This window comes from Leopardus geoffroyi, chromosome A1, assembly GCF_018350155.1.
Source record: "Leopardus geoffroyi isolate Oge1 chromosome A1, O.geoffroyi_Oge1_pat1.0, whole genome shotgun sequence".
NCBI lineage: Eukaryota > Metazoa > Chordata > Mammalia > Carnivora > Felidae > Leopardus > Leopardus geoffroyi.
In genome coordinates, this window is record NC_059326.1 from 111422173 (window position 1) to 111438297 (window position 16125).

The 16125-nt window shown below is 44.0% G+C and overlaps 1 protein-coding gene across 2 annotated transcripts in view; it reads left to right on the top strand.

Annotated features, from left to right (window-relative positions):
- Nucleotides 1–198: 198 nt before the first annotated feature.
- Nucleotides 199–16125, top strand: part of PCBD2 (pterin-4 alpha-carbinolamine dehydratase 2) — a 53253-nt gene continuing 37326 nt past the window's right edge. For both annotated transcript variants that reach the window (XM_045489420.1, XM_045489429.1), the window contains exons 1-2: nucleotides 199–388; nucleotides 3605–3736. In XM_045489420.1, coding sequence (XP_045345376.1) covers nucleotides 305–388; nucleotides 3605–3736 — 216 coding nt within the window. In that variant the 5' untranslated portion in view covers nucleotides 199–304. The remainder of the gene's footprint in view (nucleotides 389–3604; nucleotides 3737–16125) is intronic.

Sequence of the window (16125 nt, forward strand, 5' to 3'; positions counted from 1 at the left end):
AGCCGGCCCACTCTGCCGCACGGGAGCGAAACGAATCCCGTGCAAGCACCAAGCGACGGGCGCGGAGCGGGACCTGAGAGCGCGAGGGCCTGCGGGGGCCTGTCGCACCGGCCAGTCGGCTGCCAGCGCCATCTGCGGCCTCGGAGCTCCCGGGGGCCTTCCGGGGCTGGCTGCGCGGGGCCCCGCGGGACGGCCTGACCGGCGGCTGAGGGCCCTCCGCACTGTCCTCGGCTCCCAGCTGGGCCCCGCGGACGCCAGAGGACGGCGCGCAGGCAGCGCGCCGGACAGCCCTCGACCCGTGGCTATGGCGGCGGCGCGGGGGGCGCGGGGGCCGCTGCGACTCCTGTTCGCGATGCTGCGGGGCCGGGCGGTAGGCTTCTCGGCCAAGGTGAGTGCCGGGGCCCGCGGTGCGGGAGGCGGAGGGACGGGCCCGGGCCACCCCCCAAGGCCTCGGACCTTGATGGGGAGGTGTTCGGGTGCGGGGCACCATCGTCTCCTCCTGGCTTACAGATCCCGTCGTTGGCTACGAAAACTGCTGTCCGGAAAACAAAAACAAAACAAAAAAACAAAAACCGAGGACGAGTTTTGTTAAAGTACGAAAAGTAGTTGTAAAACTATGTGATGCTTAGAGTCACTTGAAATGACGAAAGACGCTTGCAGCTAGATTGTGCGCTCGCTGAGAGCAGGAACCGGCTCCGGCAGGGCGCGCTCGCCGGAAACCCGCTGAGTTAACTCATTTGTTTGGGTGTGATGTTTTTGGAGGAATTATTAATAAATTATCTTTTTTTTTTTTTTTTTTTTTGGTCTTGACAAGTCTATTGCTCTTTCGTCTTCCGCGCGGCGTTCCGTCAGTTTTTTTGAGTTAGAAATTAATGTATTAGGGTAAATTAACTTGATGGCAAGTTTTAACACGCAGCACCACCTAGTGGGAGAATGTTGCATTAAATTTGCCATTTCATCTTCGCTTGCTTGTTAGAACCCTTTGGCAGTTTGAAGGTGTTTAACCAGAGAAATTTAAAATAGCTCGATGATAGAGGAAGATAAGCACTCTGTTTCGTGACCATTAAGGTGAGAAAACAAGTTGAGTGCTGACACCTAAGTGTGGGCTGAGGCTTACCTGTTCCCAAAGGGCTGATTATTAAAATTGTGGGGTTCAGAGGAATAAATAAACAGACATGATTTGAGTGGCTGCCGCGTGCTAGGCTCTATGCTGGGTGCCTTCGCAATCAAGATTTCTTCCACTTAAGTCTTTAAAAAATGTCGACATGTAGATGTTGTAATACCCTCATCATAGACAGGAGGATACTAGTATTCAGAAAAGCTAAGTGATTTGTTCAGTATCTCCCAGCTGAACAAAGCTAGGCCTCGAATCCTATGTGTGTTCTCTCCCAAGTGTGTTCTCTCCAAATCCTATGCCTTTCCCTGTCCTTCTCCCCATCTCCTGCAGAAAAAAAGATTAAGTCCACCACAAAGGGTCCTCTAGAAGGTGTGTCTCCAGGGGGACCAACTGTGTTATAGATGACGTGGTTCCATTTCACAGTCCTGGACATGTCCCTCTTCTTGCGCAGACACCTGTGGTGAGCGCAGAGTGCAAACCACCGACTTCACTGGAGATGTGCATGGCAGAGTATGTGGACAAAAACAGCTCAGCATGTTCCACTGACTTCAGGTGACCGCTGCATTGCCTCCAGCATGGTTAATAGTTTTCTTTGCAGCTACTCAGTGTGGACACAGAAAATTTAATTTTTTTCCATTATGATCTGACTTGACAACATATTTAGGTGACTAATAAGAATTTTACATGATCTCCTTCCTATAGTGGGTCACTGTAAAACTAATAAATAGATGTTTTGGTTCTTTTTTTTTTTTTTTTTTAATTTTTTTTTTTTTCAACGTTTATTTATTTTTGGGACAGAGAGAGACAGAGCATGAACGGGGGAGGGGCAGAGAGAGAGGGAGACACAGAATCGGAAACAGGCTCCAGGCTCCGAGCCATCAGCCCAGAGCCCGACGCGGGGCTCGAACTCACGGACCGCGAGATCATGACCTGGCTGAAGTCGGACGCTCAACCGACTGCGCCACCCAGGCGCCCCTGGTTCTTAATAGTAAATGGATTTCATAATAAGTCTTTAAATGTTTGTATTTAAGAGCTTAAAATTTTTTTCTCTTTTGTTAGTTGGGGGAAGGGTAGCTGACCTAGCAAGGAAGAGAAACAAGAAAATTAGTTCATTAGCAACCGTTTTTTCTCTTCTTAGAATAAGTTACCTTTAAAAACATTTTTTAAATGTTTATTTGAGAGAGAGAGAGAGAGAGAGAGAGAGAGACGAAGTATGAGTTGGGGAGGGGTAGAAAGAGAGGGAGACAGAATCTGAAGCAGGCTCCCGTCTCTGAGCTGTCAGCACAGAGCCTGACACAAAGCTTGAACTCATGATCTGTGAGATCGTGACCTGAGCCAAAGTCAGGTGATTAACCAACTGAGCCACCAGGCGCCCCTAGAATAAGTTACCTTAAAGTAAGTTTGTTTACTTTGCCATCTTAATCACATCAATGTCAGTGATAAAAGATTTCAGGATTTCTGAAAGTGGGCTCAACTCAGCCCCCAATTGCCATTTGATGAGGAGTCCTTGTATTAGTTTTGTCTTTCTGGGTGACATTGCCTCTCTCACCTGAGCCATCAGTAGCCCTGCAGATAGGTAAGGTAGGAGGTATTGGTAGGCATTTATGGTGGAATGAGAAGTAAGCTCCTCTGACTTGCCACTAGAGTGTCCTTCTCTTCTTTCTCTGGCCATGATGTTTAGAGTTCTTGCAATTAAAAAACAGACAGCATGGGAAGTGTGGGCCTGTTAACCAACAGAACTCTGGGTCTGTGAATTTCATCACCAGGTTAGTAGGACCAAACTGGACACTGCTCTGGCCAGACTGGAGGGATTTGTTTTATTGGTGCCCTGAAAAAACTCACTCTGCTTAGGCTAGGGCTTTTTACCTATAATCCAGAGGATCTATGGACTCCCAGAAGTTATTATCCAAAATCCTGTGTTAAGCGTGCATTTATTTTTTTCCCCTCTGGAGGTTAGTTTTTCATCAGATCTGAAAGGGGATAGTGAACCCAGAGAGCTAAGACCCATGTGAGTAAGCAGTGAAGGCTGCTACTAATGTGACATGGGACCATCCAAAGAGCAGTAGACCTGGAGTTTAGAGCCCTGAGTTCTAATTCTGGACCTGACAATGGACTTGCAGGGTTTTCTTGCATGGATGTGCTTACCGAGTTTCCCACATCCTCGAATGCTGGCCATCCGTAATGGTCATTGGTAAGACGACCAGTGGTTAATGGTTAATGGTTGTATCTGTAATAAACCAGAGACACAATTGTGAAGTTTGAGCAACAAAAAGGTGTGGTGAGACAACATTCTATGGAGACAGCTGATTTTATATATAGTTAGCCTTGTTTTTGTCTATTTTTTAGAACAGAGGAGCCAAAGGTGGTTACAAATTGTTGCCCTTAAGATTTGCTTTCCTATATCTCTCCATAAGGTAAAGAGCTTTGAGTTTATTGTAGTTAAACTGAACCTCTACATTTCAGATATTAAATGTGTTCTTTTCATAGGCTGCAGATGTTCACTGTTTGACTGCAGAGGAGAGGAACCAAGTTATACATGACCTTAAAGCAGCAGGATGGTCAGAATTAAATGAGAGAGATGCCATCTACAAAGAGTTCTCCTTCAAAAATTTTAATCAGGTAATAATTACATATTCTTGCTAGTGCCGTCATCTGTTTGTGTCACCTTAGGCTGTGACTTTTTTTTTTTTTTTAATCCTACTGGTTTTGGGGTCCCATGTGGATCCAGGGTCCAAATCCTCTCTTCCTCAAGAATTCAATGGCAGTTGCTCTGTCCTTGTTGACAGGTGCTATCATCTAACCGGGTGATTCTCGGATGTATGGGAAGGGAATTGTTTTTGTCATTTGGAAAATCAGATTCTGAAACCATTGTGTTGGTGTTGATTAGGATATATAGTTTCCTTTCATATTCTTTTTATTTTTAAAATTTTTTTTAAATTTTTTAAAATTTACATCCAAATTAGTTAGCATATAGTGCAACAATGATTTCAGGAGTAGATTCCTTAGTGCCCCTTACCCATTTAGCCCATCCCCTCTCCCAAAACCCCTCCAGTAACCCTCTCTTTGTTCTCCATGTTTATGAGTCTCTTCTGTTTTGTTCCCTTCCCTGTTTTTATATTATTTTTGTTTTCTTTCCCTTATGTTCATCTGTTTTGTCTCTTAAAGACCTCATGTGAGTGAAGTCATATGATTTTTGTCTTTCTTTGACTGACTAATTTCACTTAGCATAATACTTTCCAGTTCCATCCACATAGTTGCAAATGGCAAGATTTCATTCTTTTTGATTGCTGAGTAATACTCCATTGTATAGATATACCACATCTTCCTTATCCATTCAGCCATCGATGCACATTTGGGCTCTTTCCATCCTTTGGCTGTTGTGGATAGTGCTGCTATAAACACGGGGGTGCATGTGTCCCTTCGAAACAGCACACCTGTATCCCGTGGATAAATGCCTAGTAGTGCAGTTGCTGGGTCATAGGGTAGTTTTATTTTTAGTTTTTTGAGGAACCTCCATACTGTTTTCCAGAGTGGCTGCACCAGGTTGCATTCCCATCCTTTCAAATTCTAAATAATATTAAAAGGTAGTATGGGTGGCACTTGGGTGGCTCAGTCGGTTAAGCGTCTCTTGATTTCGGCTCAGGTCATGATTTCACGGTTTGTGAGTTTGAGCCCTGCATCTGGCTCTGTGCTCCCTCTCTCTAAATAAATAAAGAAGCTAAAAAAAAAAAAAAAAAAAAAAAGATAGTGTGAGTTTTTTATGTTTATCAGAAGAGGGCCAGAGTAAAAGCAATTGAGAAACATACACCTGTTTGACTGATTTCCCCTACTTTTCTTGGACGCTTGTCAAGTTTTCTTTCTCTCTGTACGTGTATTTCAGTCTCTGAATCAACCCCCAAGCTGCACCCTCTTCTCTGAATGGCTCATTTTCCCCCAGCCCAAGAGCCAGCCCTTGCAGCTTTTCTTAAAAGCTGACTTCCCCCCTTGGAGACTCAGCCTTAACAAGGTAACTGTTCCATTAGGGCCCCACCCTCTTTAGAGAGTCATCTCCCATGACTTACCCTGCAGCTTTCACTCCACTGCATTTATACAAGGTCAGTACTTTTGACTATTTCATGTTTGTTCAGTTAGTTTGGTAATCCTCTGGACAGATTTATTGTTTTTGTTTATATTAGGTGTCAGCATCTAGAAGGCAGAGACCATGTTTGCTTAAATAACTCTCTATTGTACCTGACACAGTACTGGGTACAAACAGGCATTTGATAAATGCAGACATTGATTACAGTGTTTGCTGGTTTCTGGAAGGGTGTGTGAGGACCAGATTTCCATGAACGAAGCCTCCGACATGTTTTCCTAGTAAATGCCGTTGGCTCCGCTGAGCTCCATGCCCTTTTCTGCTCTCCATCCATCTGGCTGCCAGCCTTCTGCTCTGAGTCTCCAACTCCTGAGGAAACCTGGACCACGCCGACTCCCTGTCCCTGCTGCCCCATGTGCTTGACAGCTCTTGTCAGGGGCTTAGCACTCCGTGGCTGGTGGCAGGGAATCCCCTTGGTACAGTAAGCTCGTGCATAAGCTCTAGGTAGCATTTTCCAGGCTTATTAAAATTCTTACATGTGTACAGCCTGACTTCTTTAAGCCTGGGCTAATTTATTGGGCTTGAACATGTGGCTTAAAGTACTTGAGTAGTGTTGCCTCAGGCTCTGCCCAGGAGTCAGTGGTCCAGCACACTCTAACCCTGTGCTTGGGGTGACTTTCAGATATGGGAGGGAAGGGAAGCTGTGCAGGATATCCTTGATTAATTGTAACATTATTCATCGAGACATTTTATTTAACTGCCACCCCCTCCCCCTGCCCCCCAATTCACTCAGCTTTTGGGAGAAAGAGGCACATGACAGGAAAATCAGCCCATGTCAGGGAATGTATTCAGAGAACAAGAGATTATATCCTTGGGTCAGTTTTCCAGCTAGGTCTCTTATGACTTCTGCATGTACAATGGCCTGTAATTGCATCTGTTGTCATGACACTTGTCGGTGCCCACCAGCCCAGAATCACCAGGGACACACCTTGGGCTCCGTTGAGCATGCCGGGCTTATTTTCTTATTGCAGTGAGGGAGATTGCACACCACAGGGAGCTGCGGAGCATCTCAGGGAGATGGTGTTGGAAAGATGGTTTAGTCTGATTAGATGCTGTCAGAAATGGGCAGTTCTGTGCTTCAGTATTTGAATACATCTTACCAGTAGGGAGAGTTAGGCTAAAGTGGGGCCAAAGCTGAGATTGGGAAAGAAATCATTCATTAGCTGGGAGAGGAGCGTGTTTGTTATTTTGTGGTGTGGACAGTGTTCACGTTTTGTCTCTGTTCACATAACCTTGCAGGGTGGTCTTGTTTTTGTTTGAATCCATCACAGTAGCAGAGTGGCCTTGTCTGGCGTTGATGTTCACGTTTAACCCCAGTGCCTTGGTGTGAGTGCCAGGCCGGCTCCCGGACATCAGGAGTCGCCTTTCTCTTTTTCACAAGTGATGTTTAGAGTGGTGACCCTCTTGCACTGATATCTAGATCCTCACTTACCTTTTATTTAGGGCAGAAAAGATACTGGTTTTTATTAATATAAAACACTAAAATAGAATGTTGTAAATTAAAAAAAAATCCCATTGTAACTCCTTTCATCTAGGTTTTCTTCTTTTCTAGTCTTTCTCCACCAAGAGTTGACTCACATTGTAGGAATTGTTCATGGAGTTAAATCTTAACAATCAGCTTAATTTTTATTGTAAAGGTAATATTTGTTAACTCAACAAATATTTATTAAACATCTTCTTTGTGCCAGGCACAATTCTTAGCTCATGTAGCTCCCATTCTAGTGGAGAAGATATCTACACGAGTAGATAATATCATTTCAGGTAGAGCTAAGTGCCATGAAGAAGCGTAAAGTAGGATACTGGAATGCAGGCTGATGGAGGAGTGTACGCACTGTTTAAGATGGAGTGGTCTGGTCTGGAGGGCCCTCTTTAGGGAGGGGACATCTGAGGCCTGAATCATGTGAAGGAGCTCAGCCAAAGCAACAGCATTCCTGAAGGAGAGAAAAGTGAGTACAAAATTCCTGAAGCAGGCATGATCTTGGCCTGACTGAGGAAGTGCCAGAAAGCCAGTGTTCTGGAGTGAGCAGAAAGGAGAGACTGGTAGGAGATGAGGCTGAGGAGAGGGAGCGGCCAGAGCACTGAGCCTTGTCTGTATGGTGAGGAGTTTAGATTTTAGTCTGTGTGGGAAGGCTACTGGGATTTCAAGCAGAGAAGTGCCAAGGTTTGGTTATGTTCTAAGAAGGTTTCCCAGGCTGTTCTGCTATGAATAGACAGTAGGAGGGCCAGAGTGGAAATAGGCAGACCATCTGGGACACCACTGTGGTAGGCTGGGTAAGTGGTGATGGGGGATTCTGGAGGTAGCAGTGGAGTGGAGAGAAATGTAGGATTCCTCATGTACTTTGAAGAAGGAACAGTCAAGACTTATTGTTAGATTGGCTCTGGGGGAAGGGGTCAGGCAAGCATGGTCCCTCGGTTTTGGTGCAAGGTAGAGGGTGAAGGACGTCATTTACTGAGCTGAGGATGATAGGGTGGGAGGCAGGGTACAGAGTTACGAATCCTGTTTTAGACATGGCAGGTTTGAGATACTTATTAGTCCCCAAGTGGTGTTACCGGGGCAGCAGTTGGGTATGTGAGATCAGACCTCAGGATGGAGATGCTGGTTTGAGAACTGTTAGCAGGGGTAATGATGAGAGCACAGACGTGGGTGGCAAGAGAGCACAGGATGGAATGGGCAAGTAGAGGCACTGGGCACCTGGTACGTCCTTTGTCGTAGGAGAAAAGGCAGGATGTGTGCATATAAGATGCAGGTAGGTTGCTGCATTTGTCCTGGGAAGTAGAGGTAGAACCATCTCTTCTGATAGTTTCTGTTTTTTCAGTGAGGTTGTCAATGGGGAATGAACAGGAGTGGGAGGAGTGTTGGAAATCTGGGAAGATAGGAAAAAGAGTGGGGTAGCCACCTTGCTGGCTAAGGCAGCCCACTAATTACGGGAATGTGGTTGGTTTCAGGGCAGTTTTCAGTGTCCCTGGAGATTTATGGTCGTATGTTGCAAGCGAAGATTTTTGTGTGTTTTGTCCAGCTATGTTCAGCTGTTTGGGCACAGGCTTCAAGTAGATACGGAGTTGGGCTTAATAAAGGCTGCACTTGTGACAAATGAGTCCAGTTTAGGAACCGAGGGGCAGGGGAAATAAGGGTGTGTGCAAGGCAGGAATTAAGAACATTGGAGCTTGGAATCTAGCTGGTAAGGAGGGAGGTGATGTGGGTGATGGAGGTGAAGAGGTGGAGGTGTCAAGTTGGTATAGCCTTTCTGAAGGGCAGTTGGGCGGTATCAGCTTTTAAGATGCACATACCCATTGTCTAATCTAGAAATTTATCTTCTAGATACTGTGCTCCATGGATGCAAAATGGATATATGAGGATGTTGGCCTAGAATATTCTGTTGCGAGTGGGCATTTCCATGTGCCCCAGGCACACCTTGATGAGATGATGTCTCCCTTGCTCAAGCAGCCCCGCCCTTAGTGAGAGTTTGGGAGGCCTGCTGTGGTCTGTGCCCTCCTGCCAGTGGCAGTACCTCCCCATGGCTTCGCCGTGTGTCCTCAACTCTGTAAACGGAGTGAGCTGCTCTCAGAACTGGTCCCCTCTCTCCCTTAACACAGTTCAGCCCACACTGAGTGTTAGCATATATTTAAAAAAACTCTTGGCTGACCATACAGGTAAAATTACATTCTTTTTAATCCTCTTAGTAGGTTACGAACATTTTTCAGGTCTCTGTATAGTCTTTTTACTTAAATAAATCTTCAGGAGTAAGGTTACATTAGGTTAGGTGTTACAGTTTTTAAATGGTTTGCTTATGCAGAGTGTGTAAAATGGTGTTACCAGTTTGCTTTAGAATTCATTTCTTTTATTACCATAGAAAATGAATCATATGTTTCAGAAAGATTTTTAGTGACCCTGGGTGAAAAACCTATTGCTCAAAGCTTGGGTTATTGTAGATTTTACCATAGTAATAAGTAGAAAGCAAAATATATTAGAACTTTTTTTTTTCTAGTAGTTTTATTCTAGGATATGGTCAGTTCCAAGTAGTCCACATTCATGTTAATAGCTGAGGCAGGTGCAAATATTTAGAGACTATAAATGCAGAATACCCAAGGGATTCTAGCTGCGTCAGTGGATGACGTGGCCATAGGTTTCTGTTGCTGATAGGTGCTGTGCTTCCCTGGGGTGGGTCGCCCCGAGCCGCCGCGTGTTGAGAGTTGGTGGTCAGTGTGACAGGCATGGTGAGACTCCTTGAGGGGTCAGAGCATAGCAGTGCCAGGACGTGAGGCCGGAAGTTTCCATACTTGGAGTGCTTGGACTCACACAGGGTGGGGTGAGCATTTGTAAGGGCGTTTTGCCTTTTTTCTGTTCATGTAGACTTAAGGAGGGAGAGGCCTCTAAGTGATAGACAAACTGACTCTTAGGTGTTTGGCAACTGCAGGGGCAACTGTGTTGAAAGAAGAGAATGTCAGTTAGAAATGCGGGTGTGAGTGTCCCGTAAAGGTAAATTTTGTTAGGCGTTGTCGTGTGTGTGGACAAGTCGGTAGCTTACAAATGAGGCACAGTTTGAAGCTGTGGAAGTAGGTGCAGGAGGTGAGCCTTTGGAACCCAGGAAACAGCTTCTCCAGAAGCCAGCAGGTGGAGCCCTCCAGGGCTGGCTGGGCAGCACAGCCCCCTGGGAGGGCTGTCCCCGTTCTCCCACCCTTGTTGAGTATGGAAAGACGCTTAGTATCAGGAGTAGGTAAGCAGTGGCAGTGGGACACCTGGCCTGGTTTGGTATCTTTTGAGCGAACGGAGAATTCCAGGTGGAGGATCCAAGGGGTTTCCAGTTGACTGGGGAAAGGAACTGAGCTTTGTGAGAAAGAACTGTGATTCCCTGCATTCCTGGAGGAGCTCCTGTACCTTGTCTCTTCTTCCTCCAGCGGACCCGCACTCGAAGCATTTGATTTTGTTAGAACGAATCATATGAACTGGTGGACACTCAGCCAGTTTGACCTACGGAAAATGGCCCTTTTCAGTCTAATGGCGTGTCACAGGTACGGCTTGCAGGCAGGATCCAAGCTTCACATCTTTGACATCTCGTTCATCACATTTGCTTGCTGTGACTGCTGCCATCAAGAGAGTGGGGAGTGGGGAGGGCCACTCCCCTCTGAATGGCTTGGGCCGCGAGAGTGGTGGTGCCAGGGAACCCCATTTCGTGCATCCAGCGGCACTAAGCACCATATGTGAGTTCGGGGTTTGTAAAATGTTCCCCTTCCTGTGCCCCCGAGCTCCTGCCTGCTCGCTCTTGCCATAGAGCACGTGAAAATTACTGTTGCTGAACTTACTTTATAAAAATGTTTTATTGAGGAATTTGATAATAGGCCCATGGTTAACATTTTGAAACACTTAGTGAAGTCAGAAGCTTGATGATACCAGAACAAAGACAACTGTTAATGAAAATCTTAACAGTTCTCAGTGGGACAGGACTCTTACCAGTTCTCATTGTGAACAAATTAATTCAGGTTGCATCGCTCATTATCATAAGCCAGAACCTGGTGCACATCAAAGTTCTGAGTCAGCCCTGCAATAATATAAATGTCACATCTGACGACTCTTGAAGGTGGATACTTGTTCTGCCTGTTGAGGGTAGGGAAACACTCCCAGGAGGAGTCTCAGTTCCTGAGACTGAGGCATCATGTAGGTTAGAGAGTGTCCTTTGCTTTTAACACAGAGGGTAACATCTTTGTGTCTGGGAGCCAGGTAGAGTGAAAACCTACCTGCTTACCCCACAGAGTAGCTTGTGCTTAACTTGTGCCCACTGAGAGGCTTTGTAGCCACAGCTGACTAGAAACCTGAGGAAGTGTCCTTCATTACCACTGGAATGGGGAGGAGAGACACGTTTCAGCAAACTTTACCTAACATTTGAGGAGCTAATTAAAATATCGGTGTGGTATTTCCATGTTAGTGTTCGCTTTGGAGTTTTTCATGGGTTTCCAGGGAGCCAGGGGCAGGATGATGCTGATGTTGTCAGGTGGTGGCTGGGACACCAGGGTTGGTGCCCTTCAGGGTAGGGAGATTCGAGCCTAAGATGGTATCATTTGGAGTCTTGCTTCTGCTGTTTATCTCATAAACTAAGTTTAGACCTGATGTGTATTTGTAAAAACACATGTAATAGACAAGGGGAAATGTAAAACAGGTGTCAAAAATGCAAATGTGACACCACAGTGCAGTGTGAAAATGCCGTGCCCACTACACCGCCTTTTAATAAAAATGGACTTTTAACTGCATCACTTTTCTTCATCGTATAGTAAATCTTCTGTTTACAGAACTTAGCCTGAGTATTTTGTGAAAGTCAAACAGCCAAGAAATATAATTTCCTCAGCAGTCTTTGTCTTGCCCTTTTACAGATGGCGTAAAATCAGGTGTGTAAAAAATAAAAAGCAGTTAGAGCTGACGTGAAAGGTATTTCAGATTTATGCTTTGCAGATGATATTGGTATGATTAATGCATTCATTGCTTTTTTTTATTGCTTTTCACAGATAATGTACATGATGCATGGAAAAGGTTGTGGGTTTAAATCTTTGCCAGCTTTAGACTGTGAATATCAACAGATGTTATCATATAACTACTATAATTATTATAAAATAAAAAATTTTTCATGAAATACATTGACATAAATTTCATTCATGTAAATTGCTTTCATTAGTATAAAACCTTAGCGTAGCTGTTAGGGTTTGTGAAGCACTTTAGATGAGATTAACTTGGTATAATGTGGTCAGAAATGGGTTGCTTTAAATTTAACTGACAAGAAAATAACACTCAAAAAGTTAGGAAATTACCGAGGCATTTGTTTTCCGCCTGTGTTACTGGGACCGCTTAAACAAGTTGAATATGAATTAATAACAATGGACTGCTGGCTCAATAATTACAGAAAATAATTTAAAGGAGGCCTTAAATAATAACTTCAATGTATTTTGGTCTTGCTCTGTTCTGTTTCTGTTTTTCTTGAGCATAGCAGCCCATTGAAAACAGTGTTCAGGTTTGCAAAGCAAGAGTTCTGTCAGAGTTTTGGTGCATTAGGGCTGTGACATAGAAACTTAAATTCAGCTTTTTCAAAAATGGATCTGGGGGTGCGTGAAGGAGCGGCCTTAACAGCTAGTCAGCTCTCTGTAGCAGCAAATACAATGGCACACTCCTGTTTCTGTGGCTGGGGGTGTGCTGTGACCACTTGCCCTCTACCCTCAGGAGGGATTCAGCCCACCAGTGTGGACAGGTGGGTGAGGGGCCTCTTCCGTGGCTTGAAGCTCTTTGTGTTCTGCTCTTTTTCCTATACCCTCGTAAACAAAACAGACCAGTACATGGTCTCCCATGTTTTGCAGATAATTAACCGTCATATTGCCTTGCCCTTCTGATCCAGGTTGGAATGGGCCATTTTAACTAATCCATTGAATTTCACAGAAGGACCCTGGAGCTGCCTGAGATGGCGGGATTGCTTTTGGTCATACTGGGTCATGTCACAGTGGGTGTCAGCTCACATCTCTGATTCCTACAGCAGCATTTCTAGATCCTACTGTGATACAGAAAGTTGTTTTTGTTTTTACTTTTATTTTTTCCTAGGAGATATCTTTTTTCCAAGGACTACCTGCTGGATTACTTTCTACTTTAAATGGGTTTGACAACACTTCCCTGAGAAAGGCACTATTCATCAGCTAAAACAAACAAAGCTGTACTTGTTTAAGAGTAACCCAGGAATCACTGTTGAGCAATCAGAGGTCATTTATTGTATCGTTAAAGTCAATACTATCAAAACAGCAAACGCCACTAATGAATCTGTTTGCTCCTATGCTCTCAACCAGCAAGACAGGATTGTGGCCTTCTACCTTATCATTCATCAGTTTGATTTGAAATGCCCTGTCCTCAGCCGTTGCGGCCCTGGCTGTGGACACATACTGGGCACTTGGAGCAGACCCAGTCAGGGTCAGGTAGGGAGCCACATGGTCTTCCCACCAAGAGCCACAGAGCCTACCTGTGGTGGGATCAGTGAATGTAGCCAGGTCTTGAGCTGGCAACCACTGAGGGACTAGCTCCACTCTGAGCGTGGAAGGACAGTGTAAAAGAAGTACATGATTCTGTTTCTGCCCGGAAGTCCTTCCAGTTTTTTTGTGTGTGTTTTTTTTAAGATTTTATTTTATTTTTAATTTTTTAAAGTTTATTTATTTTGAGAGATACAGAGACAGTGTTGTGTAGGGGAAGGGCAGAGAGAGAGAGAGAGAGAGAGAGAGAGAGAGAGAGAATCCCAAGCAGGCTCTGCACTGTCAGAGCAGAGCCCGATGCAGGACTCAAACTCATGAAACCCTGAGAACACCACCTGAGCAAAAACCAAGAGTCAGACGCTTAGTCAACTGAGCCACTAGCTGCCCCCCTAAAGATTTTATTTTATATTTTGTATTTTTTAAAATGTTTTAAAATTTATTTTTGAAGGAGGGAGACAGAGCATGAGTGGGGGAGGAGCAGAGAGAGAGGGAGACACAGAATCAGAAGCAGGCTCCAGGCTCTGAGCTGTCAGCACAGAGCCTGACGTGGGGCTTGAACTCACGAACCGTGAGATCATGACCTGAGCTGAAGTTGGATGCTTAACCAACTGAGCCACCCAGGCGCCCCAATATTTTGTATTTTTAAATTTTTTTTAATGTTTCTTTATTTTTGAGAGAGAGAGAGAGCATGAGCAGGGGAGGGGCAGAGAGAGAGGGAGACACAGAATCCGAAGCAGGCTCCAGGCTCTGAACTGACAGCACAGAGCCTGATGTGGGGCTTGAACTCATGGACCGTGAGATCATGACCTGAGCTGAAATCAGATGCCCAACTGACTGAGCCACCCAGGCACCCCTAAAGATTTTATTTTTAAGCAGTCTCTCCACCCATTGTAGGGCTCAAACTCACAACCCTTAGATCAAGAGTTGCATGCTCTATCAACTGAGCCAGCCAGCCACCCAGGACCTTCCAGTTTTGTTGGGGAGGTGGCATATTTGAATTGTGTGAGATAGCTGATCTTAAATTCTTTTTTTTAAAATCTTATTTATTTTTATTTTTATTATTTATTTATTTTATTTTATTTAAAAAAAAAATTTACATCCAAGTTAGTTAGCATATAGTGCAACAATTAGGGGTAGATTCCTTAATGCCCCTTACCCATTTAGCTTATCCCCCCTCCCACAACCCCTCCAGCAAACCTCTGTTCTCCATATTTAAGAGTCTCTTCTGTTTTGTCCCCCGCCCTGTTTTTATATTATTTTTGCTTCCCTTCCCTTGTGTTCATCTGTTCTCTTAAAGTCCTCATATGAGTGAAGTCATATGATATTTTGCTTTCTTTCTCTGACTAATTTCTCTTAGCATAATCCCTTCTAGTTCCATCCACGTAGTTGCAAATTCTTAATGTTGATCAGGCACTAGAATGTGAAGTACTAATGAACTGAAGGAGGCATACTCCAGCATGGCTGTCTGGAGAAGGGGAGTTTTGAGTTGTTCCTTAAAAGTCTGATAGGTTGATGTAGCCTCTTTATAGCGTGGGGCATCCTCAAAAAATTAAAAATAGAACTGCCATATGATCCAATAATGTATATTCTGGGAATATATCCAAAGGAAATGAAAACACTGACTCAGCTCTCTGCAACCCTACATTCATAGCCCCATTACTTACAATAACTAAGACACGGAAGCAACCTAAGTGTCCATTGACGGATGAATGGGTAAAGAAGTTGTGGTATTATATATAGAAAACTCTGAAGATTCCACCAAAAAATTGCTAGAACTGATAAATTCAGTAAGGTTGTATGATACAAAATCAATGTGTAGAAATCTTTTGTATTTCTATACACCAAAAATGAAGCAACAGAGAGATTAAGAAAGTCCCATTTGCAGTTGCACCAAAAATAATAAAATACTTAGGAATATACTTAACCAAGGAAGTGAAAGACGTGTACTATATAAGCTATAAAACACTGATGAAAGAAATTGAAAATGACACAAACAAATGGAAAGACATTCCACGGTCGTGGATTGGAAGAACAAATATTGATAAAATGTCCATACTACCCAAAGCAATGTACAAATTTAATGTAATCCCTATCAAAAGACCCAGCAGCATTAGGGACACCTGGCTGGCTCAGTTGGTAGAACATGAAACTCTTGATCTCCGGGTCATGAGTTCAAGCCCCACACTGGGCATGGAGCTTATTTAAAACAAAACAAAACAAACAACAGCATTTTCCCCACAGAACTAGAACAAATAATGCTAAAATTTGTGTGGAACCACAAAAGACCCTGATTAGTCAAAAAAATCTTGAAAAAGGCTGAAGGTATCACAATTCCAGATTTCAAGTTCTACTACAAAGCTGTACTAATTAAAACAGTATGGTATTGGCATAAAAACAGACCCATAGATCAATGGAACAGGATAGAAAGCCCAGAAACAAACCCATGTGATTATATGGTCACTTAATCTTTGACAAAAGAGGCAAGAATATCCAATGGGAAAAAAAAACAGTTTCTTCAACAAATGATGTTGGGAAAACTGGACCACTTTTTTTCACCATACACAAAAATTAACTAAAAATGGATTAAAGGCCTAAATGTGAGACCTGAAACCATTAAAATCCTAGAAGAGAGCACAGGCAGTAATTTCTCTGAAATTGGCTGAAGCAACATTTTTTTTTTCAATATATAAAATTTATTGTCAAATTGGTTTCCACACTACACCCAGTGTTCATCCCAAAAGGTGCCCTCCTCAATACCCATCACCCACCTTCCCCTCCCTCCCACCCCCCATCAACCCTCAGTTTGTTCTCAGTTTTTAAGAGTCTCTTATGCTTTGGCTCTCTCCCACTCTAACCTCTTTTTTTGTTTTTTCCTTCTCCTCCT